The sequence below is a fragment of the Vigna unguiculata genome, chromosome 7 (genome assembly GCF_037176805.1).
Source record: "Vigna unguiculata cultivar grain cowpea cultivar isolate G323 ecotype 2 chromosome 7, ASM3717680v1, whole genome shotgun sequence".
Taxonomy (NCBI): domain Eukaryota; kingdom Viridiplantae; phylum Streptophyta; class Magnoliopsida; order Fabales; family Fabaceae; genus Vigna; species Vigna unguiculata.
The window spans coordinates 12,381,235-12,406,509 of NC_140798.1; the positions used below are offsets into that span (position 1 = coordinate 12,381,235).

The window sequence follows — 25,275 nt, forward strand, 5'->3', positions numbered from 1 at the left end:
AGAGCTCATAAAACCTAATAGGATAATGATTATAGAAAATTTATTTTGGAAGGTAATATATTTATTTTGAAAATTTCATTCTAAAATTCTTGTTCTAAGAAAATACTTACAAAATGTTTTTATATATTTTGAAAATATTAATCTGAAAATCTTATTTCAAAAAATCTGTTCAAGAAATCCTATTTTAAAATTATAGTTGTAAATTGTTGACAACTTATTTCGAAAGGTAATCGGTAAGTCAATCTTGTGAGGAGTGAAATTGTTGTTTTGAAAATGTAGGGGTGCACGAAGAAATTATGGTGGTGCGCGAAGAAATTGTGGGTATAGGAATAAAAAGCCTACTTCTTGCTCGACACTTTTCGGCCAACCAGTTCTCCAAATACTCGCAACAAAATAAGAGCCCAGTTACTAACAAAAGAAAACGAAGGAGCTTCTCGATCCTTGTATATAAGGAATCATCGTTGTTATAGTGCTTACGACTTTAGGGTTTCGGAAGAGCTGCGCGTCGATCTACGAAATGGGTAAGCCAAAGAAATTCGTTGTAACAAGGATTCAAATTCGTGCCATTGTTTTTTACGTCTGTTCTGAGTTAATTCTTTTCCGGCATTGAAGCGAGGATAAAGGTGTACGAGCTGAGGAACAAGACGAAGGCGGAGCTGCTGAACCAGTTGAAGGATCTGAAGGCGGAGCTCGCTCTACTTCGAGTGGCTAAGGTCACCGGTGGCGCCCCTAACAAGCTCTCCAAAATGTACTATTCGAACTCGTTCTGAGTGTGAGTTGTGATTGTTTTGTTTGTCGGAATCGCGTTTTGTAAACTGCGTTTTTTGTTCGTTTTGTAGCAAGGTGGTAAGGCTTTCGATAGCGCAGGTGTTGACGGTTATTTCCCAAAAGCAGAAGGCGGCGCTCAGAGAGGCGTACAAGACGAAGAAGTATTTGCCTCTTGACCTCCGTCCCAAGAAAACCCGCGCCATTCGCAGACGCCTTACCAAACACCAGGTTTCATTCGTTTTTTTTTCTCAAGTCTTTTTTTAATTTTGTTAATCGTTTTTTTCCTGTAGAGTTTTATATTTTAGTTTTTATGCCGTCTCAATTAATTAAATTTGTGATTATGGTACAGCATGTGCATCATACTCCAACTTAACCATTGCTCTTGAGTTTGAATTATGGTGCATCTGCCTTGAACATGCATCAGTAATTGGTTCCAGTTGTATTGTGATCTCATCATTAAATTAAACTGTGATTACTACCAAACATGGATAGAGTGTGTTTATGTTGTTTTTAGTCTCAAGTGTCTTGGTCTCAAGTTTTTGGACTTGGACCGTATTTTCTGGTCTCATAAAAATTATTATAGTTGATATGTTCTGGATATATATAACGAGGGTTTGGTTTTATCCAATTGTGCTTTGTCTAACCACCCTCCTCTTGGTTTTGTGCAGGCATCATTGAAGACAGAACGGGAGAAGAAGAAAGAGCTTTACTTTCCACTAAGAAAGTATGCTATCAAAGTTTAGGTTAGAATTGATTACGTGTATTGAAATTTTAAGGTGTTGATGCTTGCCATTGAGGCTGCATTCCAATTTAGTACCAGAGTTGTTTTGATGCCTGCCTTCATAGTTTCCAGGGTATTTGTTAAAACTATAGTTGCTTCGAGAAATTATGGTTGTTTTTGGCCTTTTGTTTTATGGAGTATCACTGGATGAATGATCAATGACAGTCTTCATTTTTCTCTTTTTAGTTAAACTATTTTTGTTTTTACAATTAGCATAAGCATTTAATTTTGTCCTTATGTTCTGCGAATTCTTAATGTTGTTTAGGCTGAAATAGGCTTTTAGTTTTTTGTATAATTCTTATTATGGTTTAGGCTGAAATAGTATTTTAGTCCTTGCATAGTTTTGATTTTGGTCTCTATTGAATATTTCATCTGTTTTTGCCCCTTTAAAATTGAAAATTACTAATTTTTGAGCTTTAGTATTGTGACACACCAATTGCTGTAATACCCGGTGATTCATACTATTGCTGTAATACGATGTGTGCTTTTGTAATCATAAACTTTTAAAGTATGTAAAATGGATGCCATTCATGTATCTTAAAATGAATATTGAATACTAAAAGTAGTGAATATTAAGGGATGAAAAACAAAGAAAAAAAAATTAATTAAAATCTTAATTCATTAATTTTACGAGAGTTAAAAACATTACATCTTTTTGTTTCTGTACAAATTTGTTAAATTTGCATCTGCCAAAGCTGGCTGTTTTAACAATGATGTCATGTATTGATTGTACTCCATTATGTATTTGTATATTCCATTTTAAATTGAGTCTAAACGTGTAATGTATTCATAAAATTGATTCTTATACATGTGAATTGAGAATGTTCTAAGCCAGTAGAAATCAAATTAAGAATATAAAGTGTGAACTGTGAATTGGGAATGTGCTAAGCCAGTAGAAATCAAATTAAGAATATAAAGTGTGAACTGATCGAATTAAGAATGTGGAAATAGTTAACCGAGTAGGAAACTGAATTATATGTTCTCTATTAGCATTATTACTACTGCATAGAGTCAACGAATTATTGTTTTAATATCCGTAATAATACATTTGAATACACGCGTTATAATCCTTGAACGTGTTAATTTGATCTTTTTTACCTGCTTAGGTGTCATGATTTTTAGTTTTTAATTTTTTTTTTCATGTGTGTGATATGGCATTTGCATTCCATGATGGACTTGAAATTTGTAAAGGCATATTTGTCAGAGAGAAACGTTTGGATTTGAGCGTCTCTTTTCTTCTTTATGTTTGTTGCAGACTCTATGTGTGTACACATTATTTTTTCCTTTGTGATTTTATGCCTTCGATTTGTTATAATTTTCTTCTTCTCTTTTATTTTCTTGTTCTCCTTCGTGCTATTCTTTGACAAATGGATGAATGTATCCTTTGATAATCATAAATTGAAGAGAGAATGAACAAATGGATGAATGTATCCTTTGACAATCTTAACATTGGAAAGAACCTTCACCTGGGAATATTTAGCTGGAAGCCCAAGTGTGCCCCCTTTCGTTCAACCCAAGTAACCACCACCCTACCAAAAAAGATGACATTTTGAAGGATAACATGATTTATAAGAAGAAAAAGAGAAAGATACTTAGACAAAGATTAAGATAACTAGTCGTCCAATCAAAACTACACCAGCAAAATAAGTCAGAACACGAGATTCCTTCGACACACAATACACAACTATACGAGCCACCATTAAATAGGAGTTCCCAAATCTCTCAAAATAAAAAACGGGAAACATGCTTGCCAATGAGTATTATTAAAACCCAAACCACACCAACAAGATGAAACAAAGAGAAGAAGACCTCGCGCTAGAAGCGACAGGGGAAAACGGTTATCGTTGACGCAGCGACGAGAGGATGCGAGCTTCGACATTAGCTCGATAGACAGTCTTGGGATATGCACATAGTGCTCTCAGTGGTGCCGCGGAGTGAAACAGATGCCGTGGTGAAGTAGTTGCTCTATCGTTGGACCCCGCGAACAAATAACACTATCAATACCAGATGACGGTGAAAGCTCTAACAAATGTCGTCAAAGTGGCGGCTAATCTTTGACAAAGGAGGTTATGGGTAGGTCTCGTGCTCCACCTCTTCAATGTTGTGTGTATGAATGTAGAAGATGACAATGAGGATAAGAGAGGACCGATTTTTTTTAGCAAACAAGAGAGACGAGCAAACCCTAATTTTCTCTTTCAAATGCTTATCACGTGCCTTTCATTTTCTCTTACTAGTGTATTTTACATTTGGCATCGTCATCTATTTCAATATAATTGTAAATGAAAAAAAAAATTACATATCAGCTTGCCACGTAACTGAGTTAAAAATAGATCAGAAAATTTGAGTTAACGTATCATTTCCCTAAAAAATAAACCAAAATTACTTTTTAAAATTCTACCTCCTAGTGACACGCAAGGAGATAAAGAGAGGTTAACTTTGAAAAAATCATTTTATCGTTATCCTTTTATTTATATGATTTACTGCACTCTTGTTTTAAAATAATTTAATAGCGTTTTTTATTTTTATTTTTATTGTATTTTCTCATCAAATCTATTGCTAAGTAAATTATATTTCTCTTGGAGAAAGTAAATATTAGACTACCTGCTAATTCTGTAATCAAATTTGAATTATCTTCTTTTAATTTAGTAATATAGATTTTTTTCTTTTAAATTAAGTCCATTAACGTTACGAAGTTACCCGAAACAATGTAATTTTCGAACCAGAAATATATTTTGAATTATACAAATCGAAAAAAGTATTGAGAAAATATATATTTTAAATTGTATAATTTAAAATATATTTAAAATATAAATTTAAATTATATAATTCGGAAAAATATATTAAATTATAAATTTAAAATATATATTTTTAGAATATATTTAGAATTATTTATTTCGAAAAATATTTTCAAATTCGAAATTACCTTACGTGTGATCATAGTTATGTTGATATGTTAGACGAGATTTCATCGATGATATACCTTTAATATCATTATTTTATTCTTCTTAAAAAGCACCTTTTTTGTGTGTGCAAGTGTATGCCTAGTGGTCTTTGTTTTTAATAAAAAGGCGTAGAAATATGAGCATTCTTAAGTAGAATATTTTGTAATAAGACTAAACTATATTAGTTTTAACTAATTAAAGATTACATGATCTAGCAGGAGTCCATAAAATATTGATAAAATTTGTCTCTTTCTATATAGCTAGAGAGAGGGCGAGAGATCCGAAGATGAGAGCAGTAAAATATACATGGTCATCAGTGGCCATAGTCATAAGACAACCACTACAAAAAATCATGTATATAACGATGTTTTTAATACGACGGTTAATTAAAATTGTCGCTTTTCACAATATAATACGTCAGTTTGATAACAGCCATAATATACATGTATAATATGGCGTTTCTAACCACCATCTTTTACATTGTCATATTATATTTAAAATTGTGTCATTTGAAAATGCCACTTTATATAAAATATTATATTTATAATTTTATGAAATTATTTCCTGTCCCACTTTTGTCTCGATACCTCCTTTTCTTATTTATAAAACTTTGTTCCCTCTCTTTTCTATTTCATTTTCCCACTCAATAATTTAATATTTATTTACCTTTCCAAAAATTTTTTAAGTTTCCAAAATCACGAGACCCAAATGACTGAACCCAGATCACTTCCCTCTCACTTCACTCTCTGCGTTCACTCTCTTCCCGTTCGCGTCTTTCTTCTTTCTCCTCACTTCACTCTCTCATTTCACCGCTTCGTTCACCTCACTTCACTCTCTCAGAACGTTCCCTCACCTCTCCGTTTGCTCACCTCTCCGTTCACTCACCTCTCTGTTCGCTCACCTCTCCGTTCGCTCACCTCTCCGTTCGCTCACCTCTCCGTTCGCTCTCCGTTTCTCCTTTCTCCTTTTCTCCTCTTCGTTTCCCCTCTTTTCTTTCACCTCTTTCTCCTTTCTCCTTCCTTCGCCTCCATTTGCACCTCCATTTGCGCCTCAGTCCACGATTGCCGCCGTTCGCATTTGCTCGATTGGGTTATTTGGTTCGATTGCTCGCATTTGCGCCTCAGTCCACTCCTTTTCTGTTTCTGGTATGACATTCATCAATGTATTGTTGCGTTTTTGAATTTAATCTTGCCTATTTTTGATTTGAGTGGCCAATTTTATGATTAGGGTTTTCTGTGCGAGCAACATTTTTGTGATGTCTATACCTTGTCAAAATATCTTGAATGAATGAATGGCTTTATTTCTGTCGAGCTTGAGTGGCATTGACATATTGTGTTGATTGCATTTCATCTTCATATCGTACATAGTTCGCCGTTGTTGCTTGTGCTTGCGGATCACTTGTCACTTGCAATTGTCAGTTTTTGGGGTTGGATTTGAAAAAATCCTGGCAAACTTTAGAAACAAGTTTAATATTTTTTCTTTTTTGTCTTATCATGTATATTTTAGTCCATTGTTCCAGATACAAATGGATTGGGTTGAGAAGTGACTATTTGAAGAAGTGAATCAAAATCAAGTGCTAGCTCACGGTTATATGGTAGACTCGTTTATTAACATCCATTGGTGTTTAATCTTTCCTTTAAAATCTATTCAAGCTATGGTCACCAAAAAAACAGGGCTCGTGCTCAATTTATTTATTGACTTGGATGGAGCGTTAATCTTATCCCCAACACAAATTACGGCTACCAAGACTTCTCCTCCTAGTATCTTTTATTTTTTGTATAACTCACATTAATTAAGAAATGTTAATTGCCAAGTGGCTTCATTCGTGAGATTTATAAAAGAATTTTGTCAAGGTTAACATCTCTATGTATGTGATACTGTCAGATGTGTTAGTTATAAATATGATATGCCATGTTTATAGGCTGAGAATTATTTACTTTGTGGGGGTGAATTTGATGTCACACACTGCAAGGATTAAACTTGTAGAGATATAATTATCTGTGCTTTGTTAATTAAACTTGTAGAGATATAATTAAGGTCTTTGCATTGACATAACTTTTCCCCTTCTGTGTTTTGTTGTTTTTTGGACAATGCTTATGTGCAATGAATTATTTCTCCAAACATCATGGTTCTGCCAGAGCCTAAAAGTTTCGATTGTATATATTTTTTTTTCCAAAGACACTGTTGTGGTTTCTAGGAAAATGATTATGTAAGATTATTTATGTTGCATATTCTTTTCACTTATTTTATCTGTTTTATTCTGCTACATTAGCTGCATAATTAGACTAATTTCTTCAATGCATATTCTTTTCATATTCTGTATTTTTGACTGAAATTTATTAACAAATACATTCTTTTTTGGGGTTCTGCATACTAGTTATTTATGTTGGTACATTATTGGTGTTGATGTTTGCATGGATCTGCAGCAATTTTTTCTCTCTAATCGGATATTACATGGCATGAACTCCAATTTGATATATACCTTCTCTATTTGTATAGGATAAAACTTGGACAACTTGCAAGTTAAAGCTGCTGCAAACTTTGTCCAGCTTATTTCATATAATATCAAGGTTTGAGCTTAAGTCATGTTCTTTGCAATTCAATAATTTTAGTTAACTCTTTCATTTAATTGTTTTGAGGATAAAATATATATGTTTTGTCCTTTATTTTATAATTGCTTTGAATGAATACTTTGGTTAACTAATTATTTTAGTTAACTCTTTCATTTATTTGTTTTGAGGATAGAACACCTTCCTCTTGTTTGTATGATTTCTTTCCTAAGTAATGATTTTTTTTTCTTTGGTGTTTATTTTGTAGTCATGCCAATAGATAAATCGTGGACTTCTAAATCACGAAACACCATTGAATATTCAAATGGGTTGAATATTTTTTTGGATTTTGCTTTTGAACATGGTAATGGTCGTGTTATTAAGTGTCCATGTTCAAAATGTGGTTTCAATAAATGGCAAACTAGGGATGCGGTTCTAGAACACTTAACATGTAGACCTTTTCCTGAAAACTACAAAACATGGTATATGCATGGTGAAGGACCAAGTGTAAGTGATTCCATGGCTGGTAGAAGTGCAAATGTGGTTCAAGATTTTTTAGAATCTCAAAATCCAATGGAAGACATGTTGAATGACGCATTCAGGTTTGTGGGAAATGATGTTAATGATTTTAACAGGGCTACCGAAGGTGATGGTGTGCAAGCTAATATGATGCGTGATGAAGGAAATATAGATTTTGATGCTTTGTTGAAGGAAAATAACCAACCATTATACGATGGTTGTACAAAGTATTCAAAGTTATCATTCATGTTGAAGTTATATCATATAAAGTGCATGTGTAGAATGAGTGACAAAGCAATGACATTGATTCTAGAGTTGCTAAAGGACGCATTTGAACATGCTAAGTTTCCTAGCTCATTCTACGAGGCCAAGAATTCAATTAGCAAGCTTGGTCTTAACTATGTCAAAATACCAGCTTGCCCAAAAGACTACATGCTATATTGGGGTGAAGAGAATGAAGACTTAGAAGAATGTAAACGGTGTAAGATGTCTAAATAGAAAGATAAAAATAAGAAACAATATGCAAAGATATTGCGTTACTTTCCTTTAAAGCCGAGATTGCAAAGATTATTTATGTCTCCTAAGACAAGTGATTCTATGACATGGCATGCATCAGTAAAAAAACCAAGACGAATTGATGAGGCATCCTAGAGAAATATTAAAAAAAATAAATAATTAAATATTAAAATTACGTCATTTGATATATTTGATAATGACGTAATTAATCTCATAATAAATTGTAATTAATTAAATTGGTGACATTTAAAAATGTCATAATATAATGATAATAGTGTCAGTTTAAAGTGTCGTTTTTCACATTATATTTGTCATCCAGTGAAAATATTACGTCAGCTTTAACTGACGCTTTTTGCCTCTTTAAACCACCACTTTATACGTTGTATAAAATGACGGTTGTTGCGGCGGTTCATCTATAACCGCCGTATTATACTTTGTGACAGCAAGAATTACGACATTTCAGGAAACCGTCGCTCAAGTAAATAACGACAGTTAAAAATGACGTAAATTACAAAAATAAACGTCGGTATTTACATGTTTTTTTGTAGTGAACATGCTGTTGGCTCAACCCATTTTCTTCTCTCCCAACTTTCCCACTCTCATCAAGAAGACAAATTTGAGAGCTTCACTTCAGCCCCACAACAATTTTCCTCCTCTTAGAGTTTCACAAATGCCAAAACCACTTGGTGTGAGAGCAAGACCCAAAACCCTGTTGGCTCCGCTTCAGAAAAAGAGTGGTGTCCAAATCTGCCATAGCTTCAAGAAAGAGAGCGAAGTTGGTGGGAATGACGAAAGAGACTGGACAACCTCCTTTTTGCTCTTTCTCCTGTGGGCAACACTCATCTACTATGTCTTCTTTCTCACCCCAAACCAGACCCCGGTATGTTCTTCACTCTTCTTTCCATTTTGGAATATGCTAATCGTAATATATGCTGTATTTTCGAACCAAGATTGGATATTCGTATGTGTATTACTTGTGATTTGTTTATATCAGTTCATTTGAGAATGAAAAATAATTGTAGAAGAAATATAATCTCCACCACAACAACAAAACCTTCTAATATTATTTGAGAATCAAAATTATAGTTATTATACACAAAAGGATTTTTGCTAGAATCGTTGGCAAAACTAGTTGAGGGTTGAGGGAAACTAGTGGCAGGTCTAAAGAGATTCAACAATGTTAGAGTCCCTCATGGACTAAAATAGGAAATCAATATACTGTGTAGGATCTTTAAGGATTCAATATACTCTTTGGTCCTCTTATAAGAGCAAAGAAGTAGTCGGTGGCGAACCCAGAGTCATTATAAGGTACATAGTTGCACCTCCACATTTTTGTGAAATTACAATTACTGTATTAAACTTTTATTCTTTTACAGCCTTAAATTTATGTATTGACCCTGCAGTTGAGTGAGAGACTTATATATTGATGTAAGAGTATGTGATTATACTCAATGCCCCCCACTTGTCCAGGGTCTTGGATTCATCACAGAAAGTAGCCTTTGCAGTTTTTATCTTTCTATGCTTTTATTTTTCCTTTTCTTTTGACTTAACCTGTGAGGTTTTACTTTCTTTCAGTCAAGGGATTTATATTTCCTGAAAAAGCTCCTGAATCTGAAAGGGGATGATGGTTTCAAAATGAATGAAGTGTTAGTATCATTGTGGTATATAATGGGCTTGTGGCCATTGGTATATAGCATGCTCTTGCTTCCTACAGGAAGAAGGTACTTTCCTTTGATATATATATATATATATATATATATATATATATATATATATATATATATATTTGTCCAACATAAGTAATATGTTTCTTTCATCAGATTTCAAGCCACTCATAAACCTCTATCTTTTAGTTGTGTTATGAAAATTTATAGTTCTACGAATTGAGCATGACTAGAAGAACATAGAGAAAAGAGGGAACCTTATGGAAGAAACTTTTCATTTAACCTTTTAAGCTTATATAAATTCTTAATATCTTTCACTAGAACTGGTAAAAGAAAAGTAAAAGAAGAAAACAACAAATCTAATTATGTGATTAATATCAGTAAGCACCATGTTGTACCAAATCATTCATGTATCTATTCAGTGTCATTTGACTTAGAACATTAATTTTAAGCCTAATTCAATCTTACAAAATAAGTTTGTATGGTAGAGTTCGCATCCATATATATATATATATATATATATAAATATGTATATTTATAATTTGATCATATTTTTAGTCCATGCGAGATTTCTAACCATTTCAGATTCAATAGATGATACAAATTGCTGCCTAGTTGAATCGTACAACAAAAATTGTGAACCATAAACATTGAATTAATTTGCAAATACATAGTTTATTAAGCCTTGCCGCCCTCCCTTGTGCCAGCATAAATACAATAATTTGTGTTTTCTTATGTATATGTCCTATTTGACAATACCTGAAGCTGGTTTCATATCTTCCTTTTGTTGTTCTACAGCTCAAAAAACAGTATTCCTGTATGGCCCTTCCTGATACTTTCATGTTTTGGAGGTGCATATGTACTTCTTCCTTATTTTGTACTTTGGAAACCGCCAGCACCTCCTGTTGAAGAAACTCAGCTTAAAACATGGCCCTTGAATTTTCTGGAATCAAAAGTAACTGCATTGGTAATGCTCATCTCAACCTGATTCCATAGTTAGGTGATTTTGCATGATCATAAGAAAAAACAGCCCATTTGCAATCTCATGTTTATCATTGGCGAAACACTTAAAATGCAGTGTAGATTTGAGTTATAAAATGATTAAAAAAAGCCATTGCAGAGGTTGCCCCATAGTGTTTTATATAAAAACATCATAGTTGTATGTCATTAGAAAACACACACACAACCTGCTGCATACATTGGTGCAGTGAAAGAAAAATATTTGGAAGGTTTTCATATTCAACTGCTTTTAGTCTTATTGTTTGATGGAATCAATCTATTTTTAACGTTTTGGATTCCTCTTCCTATTCTTTTCATTCTTAAACTTACCTGATCAATAAAAGCAGAATATGATCATGATGAAATTGAACAACCATGATGATTTGGAATAGTTTTCAAAAGGCCCTCTATTAGTCCTCATTGAAAAACTTTCTTCCTAGACATGCTTGTCAGCATGCCCCTTTTATGGAAGATCCATGGGAATAGCCCTATGGACAAATGTATAGCATAATCTCAGTAGTCTCTTCTTTTTAATTTATTTTATTGAAGGATGTAACTTATCGTACTTGCACATCAGATATCACTTGTTGCAGGGGTAGCCATCATAATTTATGCTGGTTTAGCTGGACAAGATGTGTGGAAAGAATTTTACCAGTACTTTAGGGAAAGCAAATTTGTAAGTTCATACCCACCATTTCAACAAGTTGGCATGACTATTCATTGTATTCATTATATAAGCATTAGCAGTGTCATAGACTTTTTCAATCTTGTTATCGTGATCTTTGCTAAATGAAATGCTAATGTAAATTCAACAATTGCTGGTCTACTAGGCCAAGTTCATGACTACATTAGAATGCAGTTCTTAGACTTCATGTTCATGATTTACACTGTTCATTTTTCATAAAATTGGAAATGTTAGGTGCTAAGGTTGAGTTTTCATATTGCAGATTCATATTACCTCCATTGATTTTATTGTACTTTCCACATTTGCACCATTCTGGGTATACAACGACATGACTGCACGAAAATGGTAAATTACTTGCCATATAAGTTCTTAGTTTAATTTTTACATTCAGTTCCTAGTCCTAGTTATATACTTCATCCGTTCCATGATAACTGCGGTTTTAGTTATTTAAAAAAAATTCCAAATTGACTGATGCTCTCACATTCCAATGAAGTATTAATTCTTTCTCTTCCTAGTTTATCCTCAAATTAATCACTCTTTTTTTCTCATTCAGAGCAATTTATTTATTGAAAAAGTGAGACTATTTTAGCAAAATTATTTCAAAAAGTGCTATACTTATTATTCTTAATCTGTGTGAGAAGTGTCAACCTAGTTGAGATTAGAGTCGAGACAATGATGTTTTGGTTACCTATTTTGATTAAAAAAAACCTGTGTGTGAAAACCTTAAACTGCAGTTATTGTGGAACGGAGGGAATAAAAGACAATGTAGCACATATTTTAACGCTAGTCTAATTTGCAGGTTTGACAAAGGTTCTTGGCTTCTTCCCATATCATTGATACCATATTTAGGGCCTGGTTTGTACCTTCTCCTACGACCATCATTATCAGCAGTGTCCATTTCACAAACTCCTGTTGAACCAGAGTGAAATTACATGTGATGACTGCCAATAATACAAGTGCACACTTTCTATGCAACAAAAATGGATCTGGTTTCAAGTTTGGTTCAAGAAGGTAATTTCATTCTACGCAGTTCACAACAAACTGACATTAGCTACATTTTTATTATTAGATGGGATCCAGTTTCAAAGAAAAAACATTATTGTTTCTGTGACATCACTTAGCCAATCATAATCTTTGTGCTCAGGTAACTCAAGGAAAAAATCCATCTCTCAGCACTTTGTTGCTAACTGTGGTGTCAATGAAGTTAGTATGACAATAATATCCATAGTTATACTTTCCCGCATATGACATACTCAATTAATTATCTTTTAAATCAATTACTATCTTATAATTGATTATTGTCTTATATATTTAAATAATTAGTAATTATGTTACAAACCAAAGAATATAGGGATAAAAAAGAATAGAGAACATGAGGGCACTGTGATTTGTACGTTATTTGCAATGAAAAGGAAACTACAATAGGAGGAAACCTCCGATTGCCCAGAGCATAGCTCCTATAACAGAGAATCACATAATGCCTTGCCCTTTTTGCCTCATCAGACTAAGTAACAGAAAATACTCTCTCACCTCTAGCGACCTCTCCACTTACTCATGCCACCTCAGCATCCCCATTTCCCTTCTTTCTTTTGCGCACATAAACCTTCCATATCTTAGGTGTCATATGCCCCTCATGGACCAATGGCTCTTTCAGCCCATAAACTTGTTGGGTTTCCAACAACGTCACTCCCTTCAACAACAGGCTTGTCCTCAATTGGAAAGGAAAAGAGAGGCAAAGAAGAATTACTCACCTAACCACTACTATAATCGCTCATGGAAGGGAAAGGATAAAAAGAAACATGATAAGTCCCTTTCTAAGTTTCACCAAGAACCACCAAGTAAAAGTAAGTCACCAAGTGGTCATACTCTCCATTCCACTTCTCAAAGATTAAGTAACATTAAATGTTTTAAATGTTTAGGTATGGGCATATTGCTTTGACTTGCCCAACCAAGAGGACTATGATCTTAAAGAAGAGTGATGATGTTGATAGTGAGCACCCATCTCCCCATTCTCCTTCAAGAGAAGAATCTTCTTCCTCTAGTAAAACTAAAACTTGTGAGGGAGTCTCTATGTTAGTGAGGCACATGATAGACCAAGTTCAAAGTGAGGTAAGCCAACTCAAAGATAAGACATTTTTCAAACAAGATGCATCATTAATAAGTGGATTTGCTCTTTAATTATTGATGGAAGAAGTAGTACCAATGTGGTTAGCACAAGGTTGGTGGAAAAACTTAGCTTAGAAATCATTCCTCATGCTAAGCCTTGCAAGCTTACTTGGATAAGTAAGGAGGGAGAAATAAATGTCAATAAACGAGTCCTAATTAACTTTTCAATAGGAAGCTATAAAGATGAGGTCCTATGTGATGTTCTCATGGAAGTCACACATATCTTACGAGGTAGGCCATGACAATTTGATTAACAACTTTACATGATGGCCATACCAACAAATACATTTTTTTCATACATGGGAAAAAGATCACTTTACTACCTCTATGACTTCTAGTAGTTAATAAGGATGAAAATATAATAAAAGAAGAAAACGAAGAAAAAGAAAAAGGGCAAGTCTTTACCAAGGTGTTAGTTGCCTACAAAAAGAGTTTTCCAAAGCAAGATGTGCACCACCATTCTTCCTCTTCTTCCCAAACAAAGAAAGAAGAACAAAGGCACAAGCAAGAGAGGAAGAGTGGCTTAGAAAAGTAACATGGCCTCTCCAAGGCTAGGGTTGGAACCCTTAGAAAAGATGGAGAAAGATCTCAAGAGAAATTACTTCCTCAACTCAAGTCAAGCTCCATCAACAAGGGTTTCAAGAATTTGAGGTCAAATTCTCTCAAAGAAGGGGAGGATGATGTAGGCTTGACCCTTACCAAGGATGGTGGCCCAAGACATATGGTTTGGAGAACCCATATGTTTAGATAGGGAGTTACCTAATCCCTTCCATTGTCTTAGCTTTCATTATGTTTGAATTTTCCTAAGTTGACTTTGGTTGACTTGACTTTGATGGACTTGTTGACTATTGACTTGAGTTGACTTGTTGACCATTGACTTAGGTTAACTTGTTGGCCATTGACTTAGGTTGGCTTGTTGACCTTAGTTGACATGGTAATCCTTATTTATTTGTTTGTAGGTTTGCTTATGGTAATTAGGAGAGAATGAACACTAATGGGAGTGGATTAAGACATGTCTACATGGAAAGCATAAAGCATAAAACATGTGTGATGTGGATGAGAGAGGAAAACATAAAGCATAACACATAAAGCAACATGAGCATATGGTCCTCCTTGTACCTTGGACGAAATTCACACAAAGAGACCACCTAGTCTACTCCATTTTTGTCATCTTATGTATTAGGTTTAACCTAGTTTCTAGAGGTTAGAGTTTTGTAATTGTTTAGCTACCTTTTTGCACTTTTGGTTTTTGTTTAGAGGCCCCTAGAACTTTCTATTTAAGGGGTGCTCTTTGACATGTACGATGGTTGATCAATTTGAGTATTTTCTATATTGTTTCAACCACATTTTCGTGAGCTTTTCCTCCAAGGAGTGGAGGTTCTCCTTTGCCTTGTCTTAAGTAATCAAGTGACGGCACAACATCACTTATCTCCAAGGGTTGGTTAGCCTTATGGCCCCACTATGAGTGGCATGCTCCCTTGCTCCATTACCATCTTCTTATGCTTCCATATTCTTCTTGTTTTCCTTCATTTTAATTTGGCAATTGTGTTTGTGTTGTTATCTTGTTTCAATTTCTTGTTCAAATCATTGCTCTCCTTCTATTGAACATGAACCTTCACATCTAGATAGCATGTTAATGTCCAGTGGGAGATTTCTCTAGGTTTTCTTATTTATTTAAAAACCATATTTCACAAAGCTAAAATGAACCTACATCAATAATACTTTTCCCCAAACTCTAAGACATTATCTCGATAATCTTATCTTGACTTTCAACCATTTTATTTTGTGCATCGGCATTTCTCTCTCAGAGCTTCAACTGCTATCTGAATGTAGGTTGTTTGGTGTCGTAAAGATTCCATAAACATTCTTATTCGTGAAAGCTTATCTCTTATTTGTTCAACACGTGCTTCCATGATCTTTTATATTTCGTCCTCTTCTATAGATAATGCTAATTCCACAATGTGCCTCCTTCCTCTTTTCTTCCTCGTCCTATAATGATGGAATGACCAAGCATGTTAGACCAAAAATTGTTACAAACCAAAGAATATAGTGATAAAAAAGAATAGAGAAAATGAGGGCATGTGATTTGTATGTTATTTGCAATGAAAAGGAACTATAATAGGAGGAAACCTCTAATTGCCCATAGCATAACTCCTATAACAAAAAATCAGATAATCACATAATGTCCCTTCTCTTTTGCCTCATCAGATTAAGTAACAAAAAATGTTGTCTCACTCTAACAACCTTTCCACTTGCTCATACCACCTCAAATTCCCCCATCTCACTTCTTTCTTTTGCGAGATAAACCTTCCGTACATCAGGTGTCATATGCCCCTCATGGACCTATGGCTCTTTCAGCTCTTAAACTTGTTGGACTCCAAGAAATTATGTTAGAGGACATTAAGCCTAACAATATGGTATATCATCTCTAATATATATTTATCAATTACATAATCACCAAGGGATACAGCTTAACATAGCACATCTTGTTTCCGATATATTATTTGATTACATTAATTTGATATGAACTAATATGATAAAGATATCATATAAATGACTAAAAGATAAGACCACATAAATATATATAATAACATGCTTATACTACTAGGACTTTAACTTATTCTCACTACCTTTTTACCTTTCATTCATTATTTTATTGACTTATTAACTTGAACATCGAAACATTATTCATATGTCGACCTTTAATCGGTGTTGTGCTTAACCTTTGTTACGATTCACATCTCGGCTTGTACATCAAGAGATCAATGATCTAAATTTCACAAGGAACTTGGCTCAAACATTACTCGGTAGAACTTTTCTTCACCACACCAAGAGTCTTTGTTCTTGAGATAATCTTATCAATGGCATACTCACACCACCATTATGATTATTTTGTCTAACTTCTATTAATTGATTAATGTAAATTAGATTATAATTGATTAAAATTATGATCTTCATACAATATTACAGTAATATTAGTGTTATTGGATTATTGCTATGTTCCATCAAATGCCCTGATTTTATCAATATGGAATCCGTCACGATTTGGAAGATATTATCCCATGAAACTGATTGATTATGTGATGTTTTGAATGTTCCGAGCTTCATCACAACATTTTAGAGTATGCAACTTCAATCATGTGCACTATTAATGACATGAATCTTATGTTTTTGAAAGAACCTCAAGGTGTAGTTGGATAGAGTATTCTAATAAAGCAATTCATTTTTTTTGGAGAATTTAAATTTTTTTGTAATGAAATGCTTTGTTTGAAAAGAGAAATTAAAAAATATTTAAAATATAAATATTTTTTAAAGTATTTCAATTAGTTAAATTATTAGAAATTTAAATACCCTTAAAATAAGTAGAATTTGAAAAAAAAATTCTCTTTCACGACCTTACACTCTGAACTAATACTTAAGTTGACTAATACGTTTTAAATTTAATTTAAAATTTTTATACATTAAAATAAAGACTTAATTATGTTTTAAGTCTCTCTTCAAATTGGTGTCCCCAATAAATTGTTGTGGTCTCTTCTTCAAATTTAAAACTTTTCAATTGAATCCCTACTCTTAAGTGTGTGTGTTAACTTTATGATGTGACAGTTATCTTGCACTCTCATTTTTCATAAATGTTGCAGATATTATTTGTTACAAAAGACAGTTATGACTTGATCTTTTCCTATATTGATTACATTTAAAGAAAATAATTTTTAAATTTACAAAAATGTTGCAAAAAAAATTATAAAATATAAAACATGTAACTGGAAAATTATAAAAAAAAAATTAAAAATATAAAATTACAAAAATTAACAAATTATAAAATATATAATTCCATAATTCCATAATTACAAAATTACAAAATATATAAATATATATTTTATTTTATAATTTTATAATTTATAATCTTATAATATTATAATCTTATTAATCTTATAATCTTATAATTACAAAGAAATAAAAATTATATTCATATATTTGTATATTTTATAATTTTGTAATTATGAAATTATATATTTTTTATAATATTTGAATTTGTTAATTGTTGTAATTTTATATATTTTAATTTTTAATTTAATAATTTTTTTATAATTTTATAATTATGTTTTATTTTTTTGTAAATTTGTATTTTTGTATTTTTTGTATTTTTAAATTTATTATTTTCATTAAATTTAAAAATATTTTTTGTTAAATGCATTAGATATTCAGAAAAAATCTTGTCTTTCAGGTCTCTTGTAACAAAAAATTTGACGACAATTATGGAAAGTAAAAGTGTAAGTGTTACAGTTGAAATTAAAACAGACAAATATATGTTTGAGGGCTTGTTGAGTCCTTCCACTATTCCTGATATTTATATAAAATGATAAAGGAGATACAAGAAAGTTGAAACATTAAAGGCTACAACTAGGTGCTAGGTCTAGAGGTTATTCAACACTCAACCTCCTAGCTTACACATAATGATTGTCTAGATATACTAATTATTTCTACAGTTACATCACAAAGTTAAGTGTCACACTTAACTTAATTAACTTAACTGTAGGATCTCAATTAAAAAAATTTAAAAATTTTAAGGATTTAATAGAATATAGAAATTTATTAGAGACTCAATTGTAAGTTTCAATATTTATCAGTCAAAACATAATTATGCTTAAAATAAATATTGTTTAAATTAAATTTTATTTCACAAGAAATTCAATTGAATTATTTTATCCAAACATGAAATTGAAATGTAAGTTATTTTAATTTCTTTATCCAAACAAGTTATTTAGAAAATGAAGGGAATTTAATTGCAAGCAATTCAAATACAATGGATTTCAATTTTTCAGCATTGTTGAAATGCTTTATCCAAACACAATGTCAATGAATGTGAGAAATTACTGAAAAATTAAGGATGATATTGTTATTATAATATTTCTATTTAGATCTTTATCGAATTCAACATCAAATTGGCTGTATCGAATCCTATCATTTCAATGTAATTTCTATAGTATCGATGTTGCAACCATACCCACACTTATGTGGGCGCAACCACAACTTTGTGGGTGAACTTTTAATGTACTTTTCTTTTTAGGTAATGATATGTTGACAAACAAAATTTTAACAAAGTTTGACAAAGTATTTTTTTAGGTAAAAAATGTACTACTTTATTACGGTATTTTGATTAAAAAATAAAAAATTAATCTATTTAATTCTATTTATAGAAAATTTGTCAAAGTTTGTCGATAAATAATTTTCCTTTCTTTTTTTTTTATCATACCTTGCACAACCATGTGAGTGTAGCCACATTTCTATAATCAACCTTACCTTTAACTTCTCATATAATTATCTATACTTTTGCTTATGATGAAATGTTACTTATAGAGAATACTAAAACTAATTTTATATTCATAATCACATTAACAAACACAATTTAAGTTCAAACATAATAGGTAATTGAACTAATTCATTTTAGTAAAAGTGATTTTATCATAGGATAATTAGTTGTCTTATGACATAAGTGGATCACTAAGGTAAAACTTACTATCATTGAACTTGTTATGAATCGAAGGAGAAAAATAAACGCGAAGATACTAAAAAAGTAAGTCACAAGTCAACTACATAAAAAACATGATACAACATAGGCTTTTCTACCTTATATATTGATCATCTAGTTTATGTGTATACAAGGACTCCAACTCATTTGAACATCAATATAAAATATTAATAATAATGGTACAAAATTAAAAAAAAAGTAAATAATGGAAAAAAGTCTATCAATATATCATTATTGTATACTGATTAAATAAGTCTATCAATATATTTAATTATCCAAATAACTTCGTCCATTCATAAAAATACATTATATATGATTACAAAATAACGACTTGTCTAGTATGTACATAAACATAATAATACATCAACTTAATTACTATTACATATTCTACTATACACAAATATATTTATAATTATATATTTCACATATATTTCAATAATCTTCATTAAATATTTAATTCTTTTTTTATATTATTAACCCTTTTATTCCAACTAGCGTAAACACAAATGATATTGCGTCTGTGTGTACGCATTTTTTAAATATGAATGATATTATATTAGTAGATGATAATAGTGTAATGTTATTAAGTTAATATATAAAATAAATTTACATTTATTAAAAGTAAAATGAAATGAATAGAGAAGATAATTGTTGATAAATAAAAAAAAGTAAAAAGATAAACAGTTTTATAGAAAATAGGTAAAAGTAACCATTAATTTTAAAAATAGTTACTTTTATTATAAAGAATATAATTAGTATTATAAAATGTAGATAAAAAAGAAAATATCTTTATATATTATTATAAATATTATAATTACAAATTATAAATAATCATAATACATTATTGAAATAAATATTTTATTCAAATATTATATTATTTGTTTTCTAATCAAAATATTAAATATTAGAAAAAAACAACCAACCCGAACGCGGGTCTCGAACTAGTTTAACAATAAACTTAAGAACAATTTAACGTCACTTTCATTCCATGTAAAGTTAATTTAGCAAACAGAAAGATTAAGCAAAGGTATCGAGCACTATGCAGATCAGAGATCTCGTTTGTAATAAAATTTAAAAGTTTAGAAAAAGGTAAACCATGAATTTGTAATAAAATTTAAAAGAAATTACAACTGAGCAAAGAATACGGTTAATTTAAATACGGAAGAAAAAAAAAATTATGGTGAGAGAGGCATTCACGTAGGAGTTGGCACCATCGATTGAAATATAGAAAAAGTGGCATCCATGGCGAGAGCAGAGTACCTTCAATTCCACGCTTTCTGATGAGTGTTCGTGTTCGTGTTCGTGTTCCATCCCTATAACAACACGCTGCATTCATTCGCACTGTGCATTAGAAAAGGCAGAAAAAAAAATCGTGTGAAAAAAAAAAAGGAGAAAGAAAGTTGTGTTTGGCAGTTACACAAAACATCGTTGGTCAAAAACACGCGGTAGCGTTGCGTTTTGTTTTTAACCGTAAGATGAAACAGCTTCACAAGCAACCCAGTCTGAATCACAGAAGGGAGGAAGAGATGACGAGCAGCGAGGCCTCACCCTACTCCCCCAAATCCATCAAGCACACCAGATCGCTCCCCAGATCCATCAACTACCTCCTCAGAGAGCAGCGTCTTCTCTTCATCCTCGTCGGGATTCTCATCGGCTCCACGTTTTTCATCATCCAGCCCACGCTCTCCCGCATAGGCCCACCCGAGTCCCACAACTTCCTCCCCCGCTCTGGCCTCACTCGATTATCCGGCTCCCACACGGGCCGGGTCCCCGTCGGGATCACTGGCCGAAGACCGCGGATCGTCGTCACCGGCGGCGCGGGCTTCGTCGGGAGCCACCTCGTCGACAAGCTCATAGCGCGTGGGGACGACGTCATCGTCATTGACAATTTCTTCACCGGGAGAAAGGAGAACCTGGTCCACCTCTTCGGCAACCCTAGGTTCGAGCTAATTCGCCATGACGTCGTTGAACCGATTCTCCTCGAGGTGGATCAGATCTACCACCTCGCGTGTCCCGCTTCGCCGGTGCATTACAAGTACAACCCTGTCAAGACCATCATATCCTTCTAATTTCTGACTGACTCCCAGTTTTTTTCAACTCTCTTTTAAATATTGCTTTACTTGAATTTTGTGATCCTTAATTGTTGGTTTACAAGACGAATGTGATGGGGACGCTTAACATGTTGGGCCTTGCGAAGAGAATTGGGGCTAGGTTTCTGCTTACTAGCACCAGTGAGGTCTACGGTGATCCGCTGGAGCATCCTCAGAAGGAGACTTACTGGGGAAATGTCAATCCAATAGGTGAGTGAGTGAGCGAGTGAGTGAATACACCAAGCTTTTATGTTTTGACATAATCTTTCAATTTTGTGGTTTCCTTTGGCGAATTTAGGTGAGAGGAGTTGTTACGATGAAGGGAAGCGGACTGCGGAGACTTTGGCCATGGATTATCATCGAGGTGCTGGCGTTGAGGTAGGTTATGTGTTTGTTGAATTCATTGAGTAGTTTGAATTATTTATTTTTTATGTGTTATCTATGTTGTTGGATGATAAGTTTAGTGTGATGTATTATATTTGTATTGTATGATGTGTTGTTTTAACTTGAGAACAGGATTACATGTGGTTTTTCTTCCCTTCATTATTTTTCTTTTATTAATTTTACTTGTCATGTTAAATTATTTAGATTGTTTGTTTGCTAGTCTTACACACTGGAAATTGTATCATACTGTAGTGTTCAGCCCTGGCATTACTGAACATATTATTTTCCGCCCATGTATATATATATATATATATATATATATATATATATATATATATATATATATATATATATATATTATTTTCTGTAACCATTTCTAATCAGAAGTGTAACATGCACACGTGTATCAGTAGCTAAATGCTGAAGATTCAGTTTTCATCTCTTATCAGAGAGCAGCTGACTGTCTGAATGTTTGCTAGGAAATCCACTTCTAATTTCATTCATAGAGGAAGCATTAACAAAACTTGTGGACGATTATTAGAGAAATAAAGACCCTGGATAGTCTCCTTTTTGCTGATAAATAATTAGTGAAGTTCCTAGAATAAATGAATAAATTGATATTTTTTCTTTGTCGAGAACTTATTTGCAAAAATCAGGCATATATAATGTGATATCTCTAGCTGGAAGTGACGGCAGCTTCCATGAGAAAGGAGAAAAAGTTCTTCTTATAGGATGTGTTGGTTAATACATATTCCACTCTGCTAATGTTGGATTTTTCAACTAAATAGGATTAAGAATCTGAAATAGGTATTTGCTGCTACATTTTTCAACCGAGTACCTATCTATGTTTTGGGTCATTCGTCCTTTGCTTAAGCACCTGTTTTATTTTTTGTTGCTACATCTCTTACCTATTTATTTAGAACTCATTGAAAGCAGGTGCATTTAATTTTTCTGTTGCGGTGGTATATCCTGAATGTTCTTTCAACTAGTATTGGCAAATTTTAATTTTGGATATAAACCAGATGGTCAGCCTAGGTTTGACAGGTAGATATGCTGTTAGTTATGACATCAATTTTATGTTCTACTATAAACCAGGACATAACATGTTTATTCAGGCTAATTGGTACAATATGATTCTCTGTAGCTCAGTAGAGCAGCAGCTGCCTGCTGTAGGAAAGTTTAGCATCTTTGCATTGCACAAATTTGGCCCAAATTTGCAGCTGAATAGCAGCCCACCAAATAGTGGAGGATGGCACAACTATTCCCCGTCCAATTCTTAACCTGGGATGTTGATGTTTGTGGTAAATTTTGTTAAAAGATTACGAAATAGGTTTGTTTCTTAAAAATTAGGAGTATCAGTAAATTGTGTTTTGAAACTCGAGTTCTAATTGAGGAAGTTATGTCTTGGATGCAACTTACCTGTTTTGCAACTTACCTGTTTTGGTAATTATTTTTTAAATTTGGTCCGTTCAGTCAATTTTTTATTTACCCAAAAATGTAAAAATCCTTGTAAACCTTTTTTATTTGTTTAACTGTTTACTTTTCTGCACAACTTTCCCAAGAACAGCTATGTAAGCAAGTAAGTAGAGGTTTTGAACAAAAATAGATTCAGACAAATTCTTTTGTGTGTGTGCAAGTGCACGTATTAAAACAAACCTTTTGGTTGCTGGCAATATGTATTCCATGAAATCTTTTTAAGATTGATCACGTGTCGTTTATATGTAGGTTCTGAAAGACTTTTAATTCAATGCATGACTTTATATGCGTAACAAATTTTTTATTCAGAGAAAATTATTATTTAATCCTATACAAGAGAAATTTAAACTACCTATGTTAAATTCTTCAAATTACATGTTATGGAGACTGATCTGGTTTTATGTTTTACAGGTTCGTATTGCTCGAATTTTCAATACATATGGACCTCGGATGTGTTTGGATGATGGTCGTGTTGTTAGCAATTTTGTTGCACAGGTCAGACTTTCTTTTCTTTATTTTCAAATTATTTTGATGTTATTTTCTTATACTATTCATTTTCATTTATTTGTTAATTTATTTTTTCAGGCTATCCGTAAGCAACCATTGACTGTATATGGTGATGGGAAGCAAACAAGAAGTTTCCAATATGTCTCTGATTTGGTATATAACTAACATGTCTTTTTTTATAATTATTTTGGAAAGTATATTTCACTGAATCCCTCATCTTTGGATTATAAACAGATTTTAAATAATGAGATAAGATATATATTTGAGTTTTTCTTTTACTTATTTTTTTTTTATCTGGGGTGTGTGAAACTTGTATTTTAAAACTGTAACTCTGTATTTTGAAATAAAACACTCAACTAGCTTTGTTCGACCTGATTTACTTAAATGATATTTTTTTTTCTTGGGTGAAATCCAATATCATTCAAATAGAAATGAAATTTAAGAGAGTTATTAAGAGAATACTTGAAACAGAGAAACAGCTGATTTGGAAGGTTAAAAGAAATTATTAGCCATTAGTTGTAATTCGACTGACCTATTTTGTGAAAATATGTTTTCTATTGATTTAGAATAGGACAAGTTCGAATTTAAGAATGAAGGATTTGTTATGTCTGCATTTTGATGTGAATTGATGAGGAATGGTAAACTAAATTTCTTTTCCAACCCACAGGTTAATGGGCTGGTGGCTTTAATGGAAGGTGAACACGTGGGACCTTTCAACCTTGGTAACCCAGGGGAGTTTACCATGTTAGAGCTTGCAGAGGTATCTTAAGTCTTCTTTTCTTCCTTGTTATGCCTTTTCCTTATTTCTGTCAGAATATGGTGTGGGGCATCTGCATTTTATTTTTATTCAGTCCTTAATGAATAGCCTAAGATATAGCAAATTAGTTGTGGCGTTCACAGTTTTGGTGTGGATATGGTGTGACGGTGATGTTTTTATAAACACGCAGGTTGTTAAGGAAACAATTGATTCGAGTGCTACAATAGAATACAAGCCAAACACTGCTGATGATCCACATATGAGGAAGCCAGATATTAGCAAAGCGAAGGAACTGCTAAACTGGGAGCCAAAAATCCCACTTAGAGAAGGGTTGCCTCTGATGGTTAATGATTTCCGAAATCGGATTCTGAACGAAGACGAAGGTAAAGGGATGAAATAAGCACAATGCCAAAACCTGTATGTATATGGAGATTAGCATGTCTCCTGTTCATTTTTTGTTCACATATGCGGTTGTCAGCATCAACAGAAATTTCTGGTACCACCTCACTTTCTGAACAAAATATCTCTGCTCACCTTCTACATTTAATCATTTATGCTTTCTTAGCACACGATTCATGTATTTTTTAAATTTGAAAGATTTTTTCTTTTTCTTTTTAGTTTTCTTCTCTATTGTATCGATAAAAGTTGTAGTATTTGATATTTGGATTCTGGTATCACCTTTTAAAAGAAAATGGTTAATCTTTTTTCCTTTACTGCTATTAATACGGCTTCATTTATTCAAAACTGACTGTCCAACTTGCAGATGTATATAAACTGATGTTATCCCCAAGCCTTTCTACTGGAGACTGTCAAAACAATTAATCTTACTATGAATGCTCACTTATCTTTACTATTTGATCATTTATGATTGCTTAGAACACAATATATGTTTGTTATATAATAATTGTTGGAATAAATTATCAATTTAGTCTTTTATAGGTA

The 25,275-nt window shown here is 32.6% G+C and overlaps 3 protein-coding genes and 1 long non-coding RNA gene across 7 annotated transcripts; 3 read left to right on the forward strand and 1 right to left on the reverse strand.

Moving 5' to 3' along the window:
* Positions 1–351: 351 nt before the first annotated feature.
* Positions 352–1,740, forward strand: LOC114190104 (large ribosomal subunit protein uL29-like). The gene is made up of 4 exons (XM_028078872.2): positions 352–521; positions 613–748; positions 840–996; positions 1,437–1,740. The coding sequence occupies exons 1-4, from the start codon at positions 518–520 to the stop codon at positions 1,509–1,511; spliced, it is 372 nt and encodes a 123-aa protein (XP_027934673.1). The 5' UTR covers positions 352–517; the 3' UTR covers positions 1,512–1,740.
* Positions 1,741–2,921: 1,181 nt separating this feature from the next.
* LOC146884626 (uncharacterized) lies at positions 2,922–3,973 on the reverse strand. Its single transcript, XR_014983879.1, has 2 exons — positions 3,359–3,973; positions 2,922–3,078 (listed from the first exon to the last, which is right to left on the reverse strand). It is a non-coding gene; the product is annotated as an uncharacterized LOC146884626 (long non-coding RNA).
* Positions 3,974–5,193: 1,220 nt separating this feature from the next.
* Positions 5,194–14,930, forward strand: LOC114190588 (uncharacterized). Of its 4 annotated transcripts, XR_014996647.1 has the most exons (10): positions 5,194–5,636; positions 6,991–7,061; positions 8,624–8,955; positions 9,651–9,796; positions 10,538–10,706; positions 11,316–11,414; positions 11,686–11,768; positions 12,223–12,434; positions 12,568–12,626; positions 14,549–14,930. XR_014996647.1 is itself a non-coding variant. In XM_028079537.2 (8 exons), the coding sequence occupies exons 3-8, from the start codon at positions 8,629–8,631 to the stop codon at positions 12,347–12,349; spliced, it is 951 nt and encodes a 316-aa protein (XP_027935338.1). In that variant the 5' UTR covers positions 5,194–5,636; positions 6,991–7,061; positions 8,624–8,628; the 3' UTR covers positions 12,350–12,700. The 4 variants fall into 4 exon arrangements, 1 of the variants encoding a protein (XP_027935338.1); XR_003605830.2 differs by lacking the exon at positions 12,568–12,626; XR_003605831.2 differs by lacking the exon at positions 14,549–14,930 and having other exon boundaries at positions 12,568–12,700.
* A 5,664-nt stretch (positions 14,931–20,594) lies between these two features.
* Positions 20,595–25,056, forward strand: UXS1 (UDP-glucuronic acid decarboxylase 1). Its single transcript, XM_085675912.1, has 7 exons — positions 20,595–21,181; positions 21,277–21,419; positions 21,508–21,587; positions 23,481–23,564; positions 23,655–23,729; positions 24,244–24,336; positions 24,524–25,056. The coding sequence occupies exons 1-7, from the start codon at positions 20,595–20,597 to the stop codon at positions 24,731–24,733; spliced, it is 1,272 nt and encodes a 423-aa protein (XP_085532038.1). The 3' UTR covers positions 24,734–25,056.
* Positions 25,057–25,275: the final 219 nt, after the last annotated feature.

Coding starts and splice junctions, on each gene's coding strand:
- LOC114190104 (XM_028078872.2), top strand. Junction 749..839: donor CCTAACAAGCTCTCCAAAAT/GTACTATTCGAA, acceptor TTCGTTTTGTAG/CAAGGTGGTAAGGCTTTCGA. Junction 997..1,436: donor GACGCCTTACCAAACACCAG/GTTTCATTCGTT, acceptor GGTTTTGTGCAG/GCATCATTGAAGACAGAACG.
- LOC114190588 (XM_028079537.2), top strand. CDS start 8,629: ATGCTGTTGGCTCAACCCATTTTCTTCTCTCCCAACTTTCCCACTCTC. Junction 10,707..11,315: donor AATCAAAAGTAACTGCATTG/GTAATGCTCATC, acceptor CTTGCACATCAG/ATATCACTTGTTGCAGGGGT. Junction 11,415..11,685: donor ACTTTAGGGAAAGCAAATTT/GTAAGTTCATAC, acceptor TTCATATTGCAG/ATTCATATTACCTCCATTGA.
- UXS1 (XM_085675912.1), top strand. CDS start 20,595: ATGAAACAGCTTCACAAGCAACCCAGTCTGAATCACAGAAGGGAGGAA. Junction 21,588..23,480: donor ATCGAGGTGCTGGCGTTGAG/GTAGGTTATGTG, acceptor TATGTTTTACAG/GTTCGTATTGCTCGAATTTT. Junction 23,730..24,243: donor TCCAATATGTCTCTGATTTG/GTATATAACTAA, acceptor TCCAACCCACAG/GTTAATGGGCTGGTGGCTTT.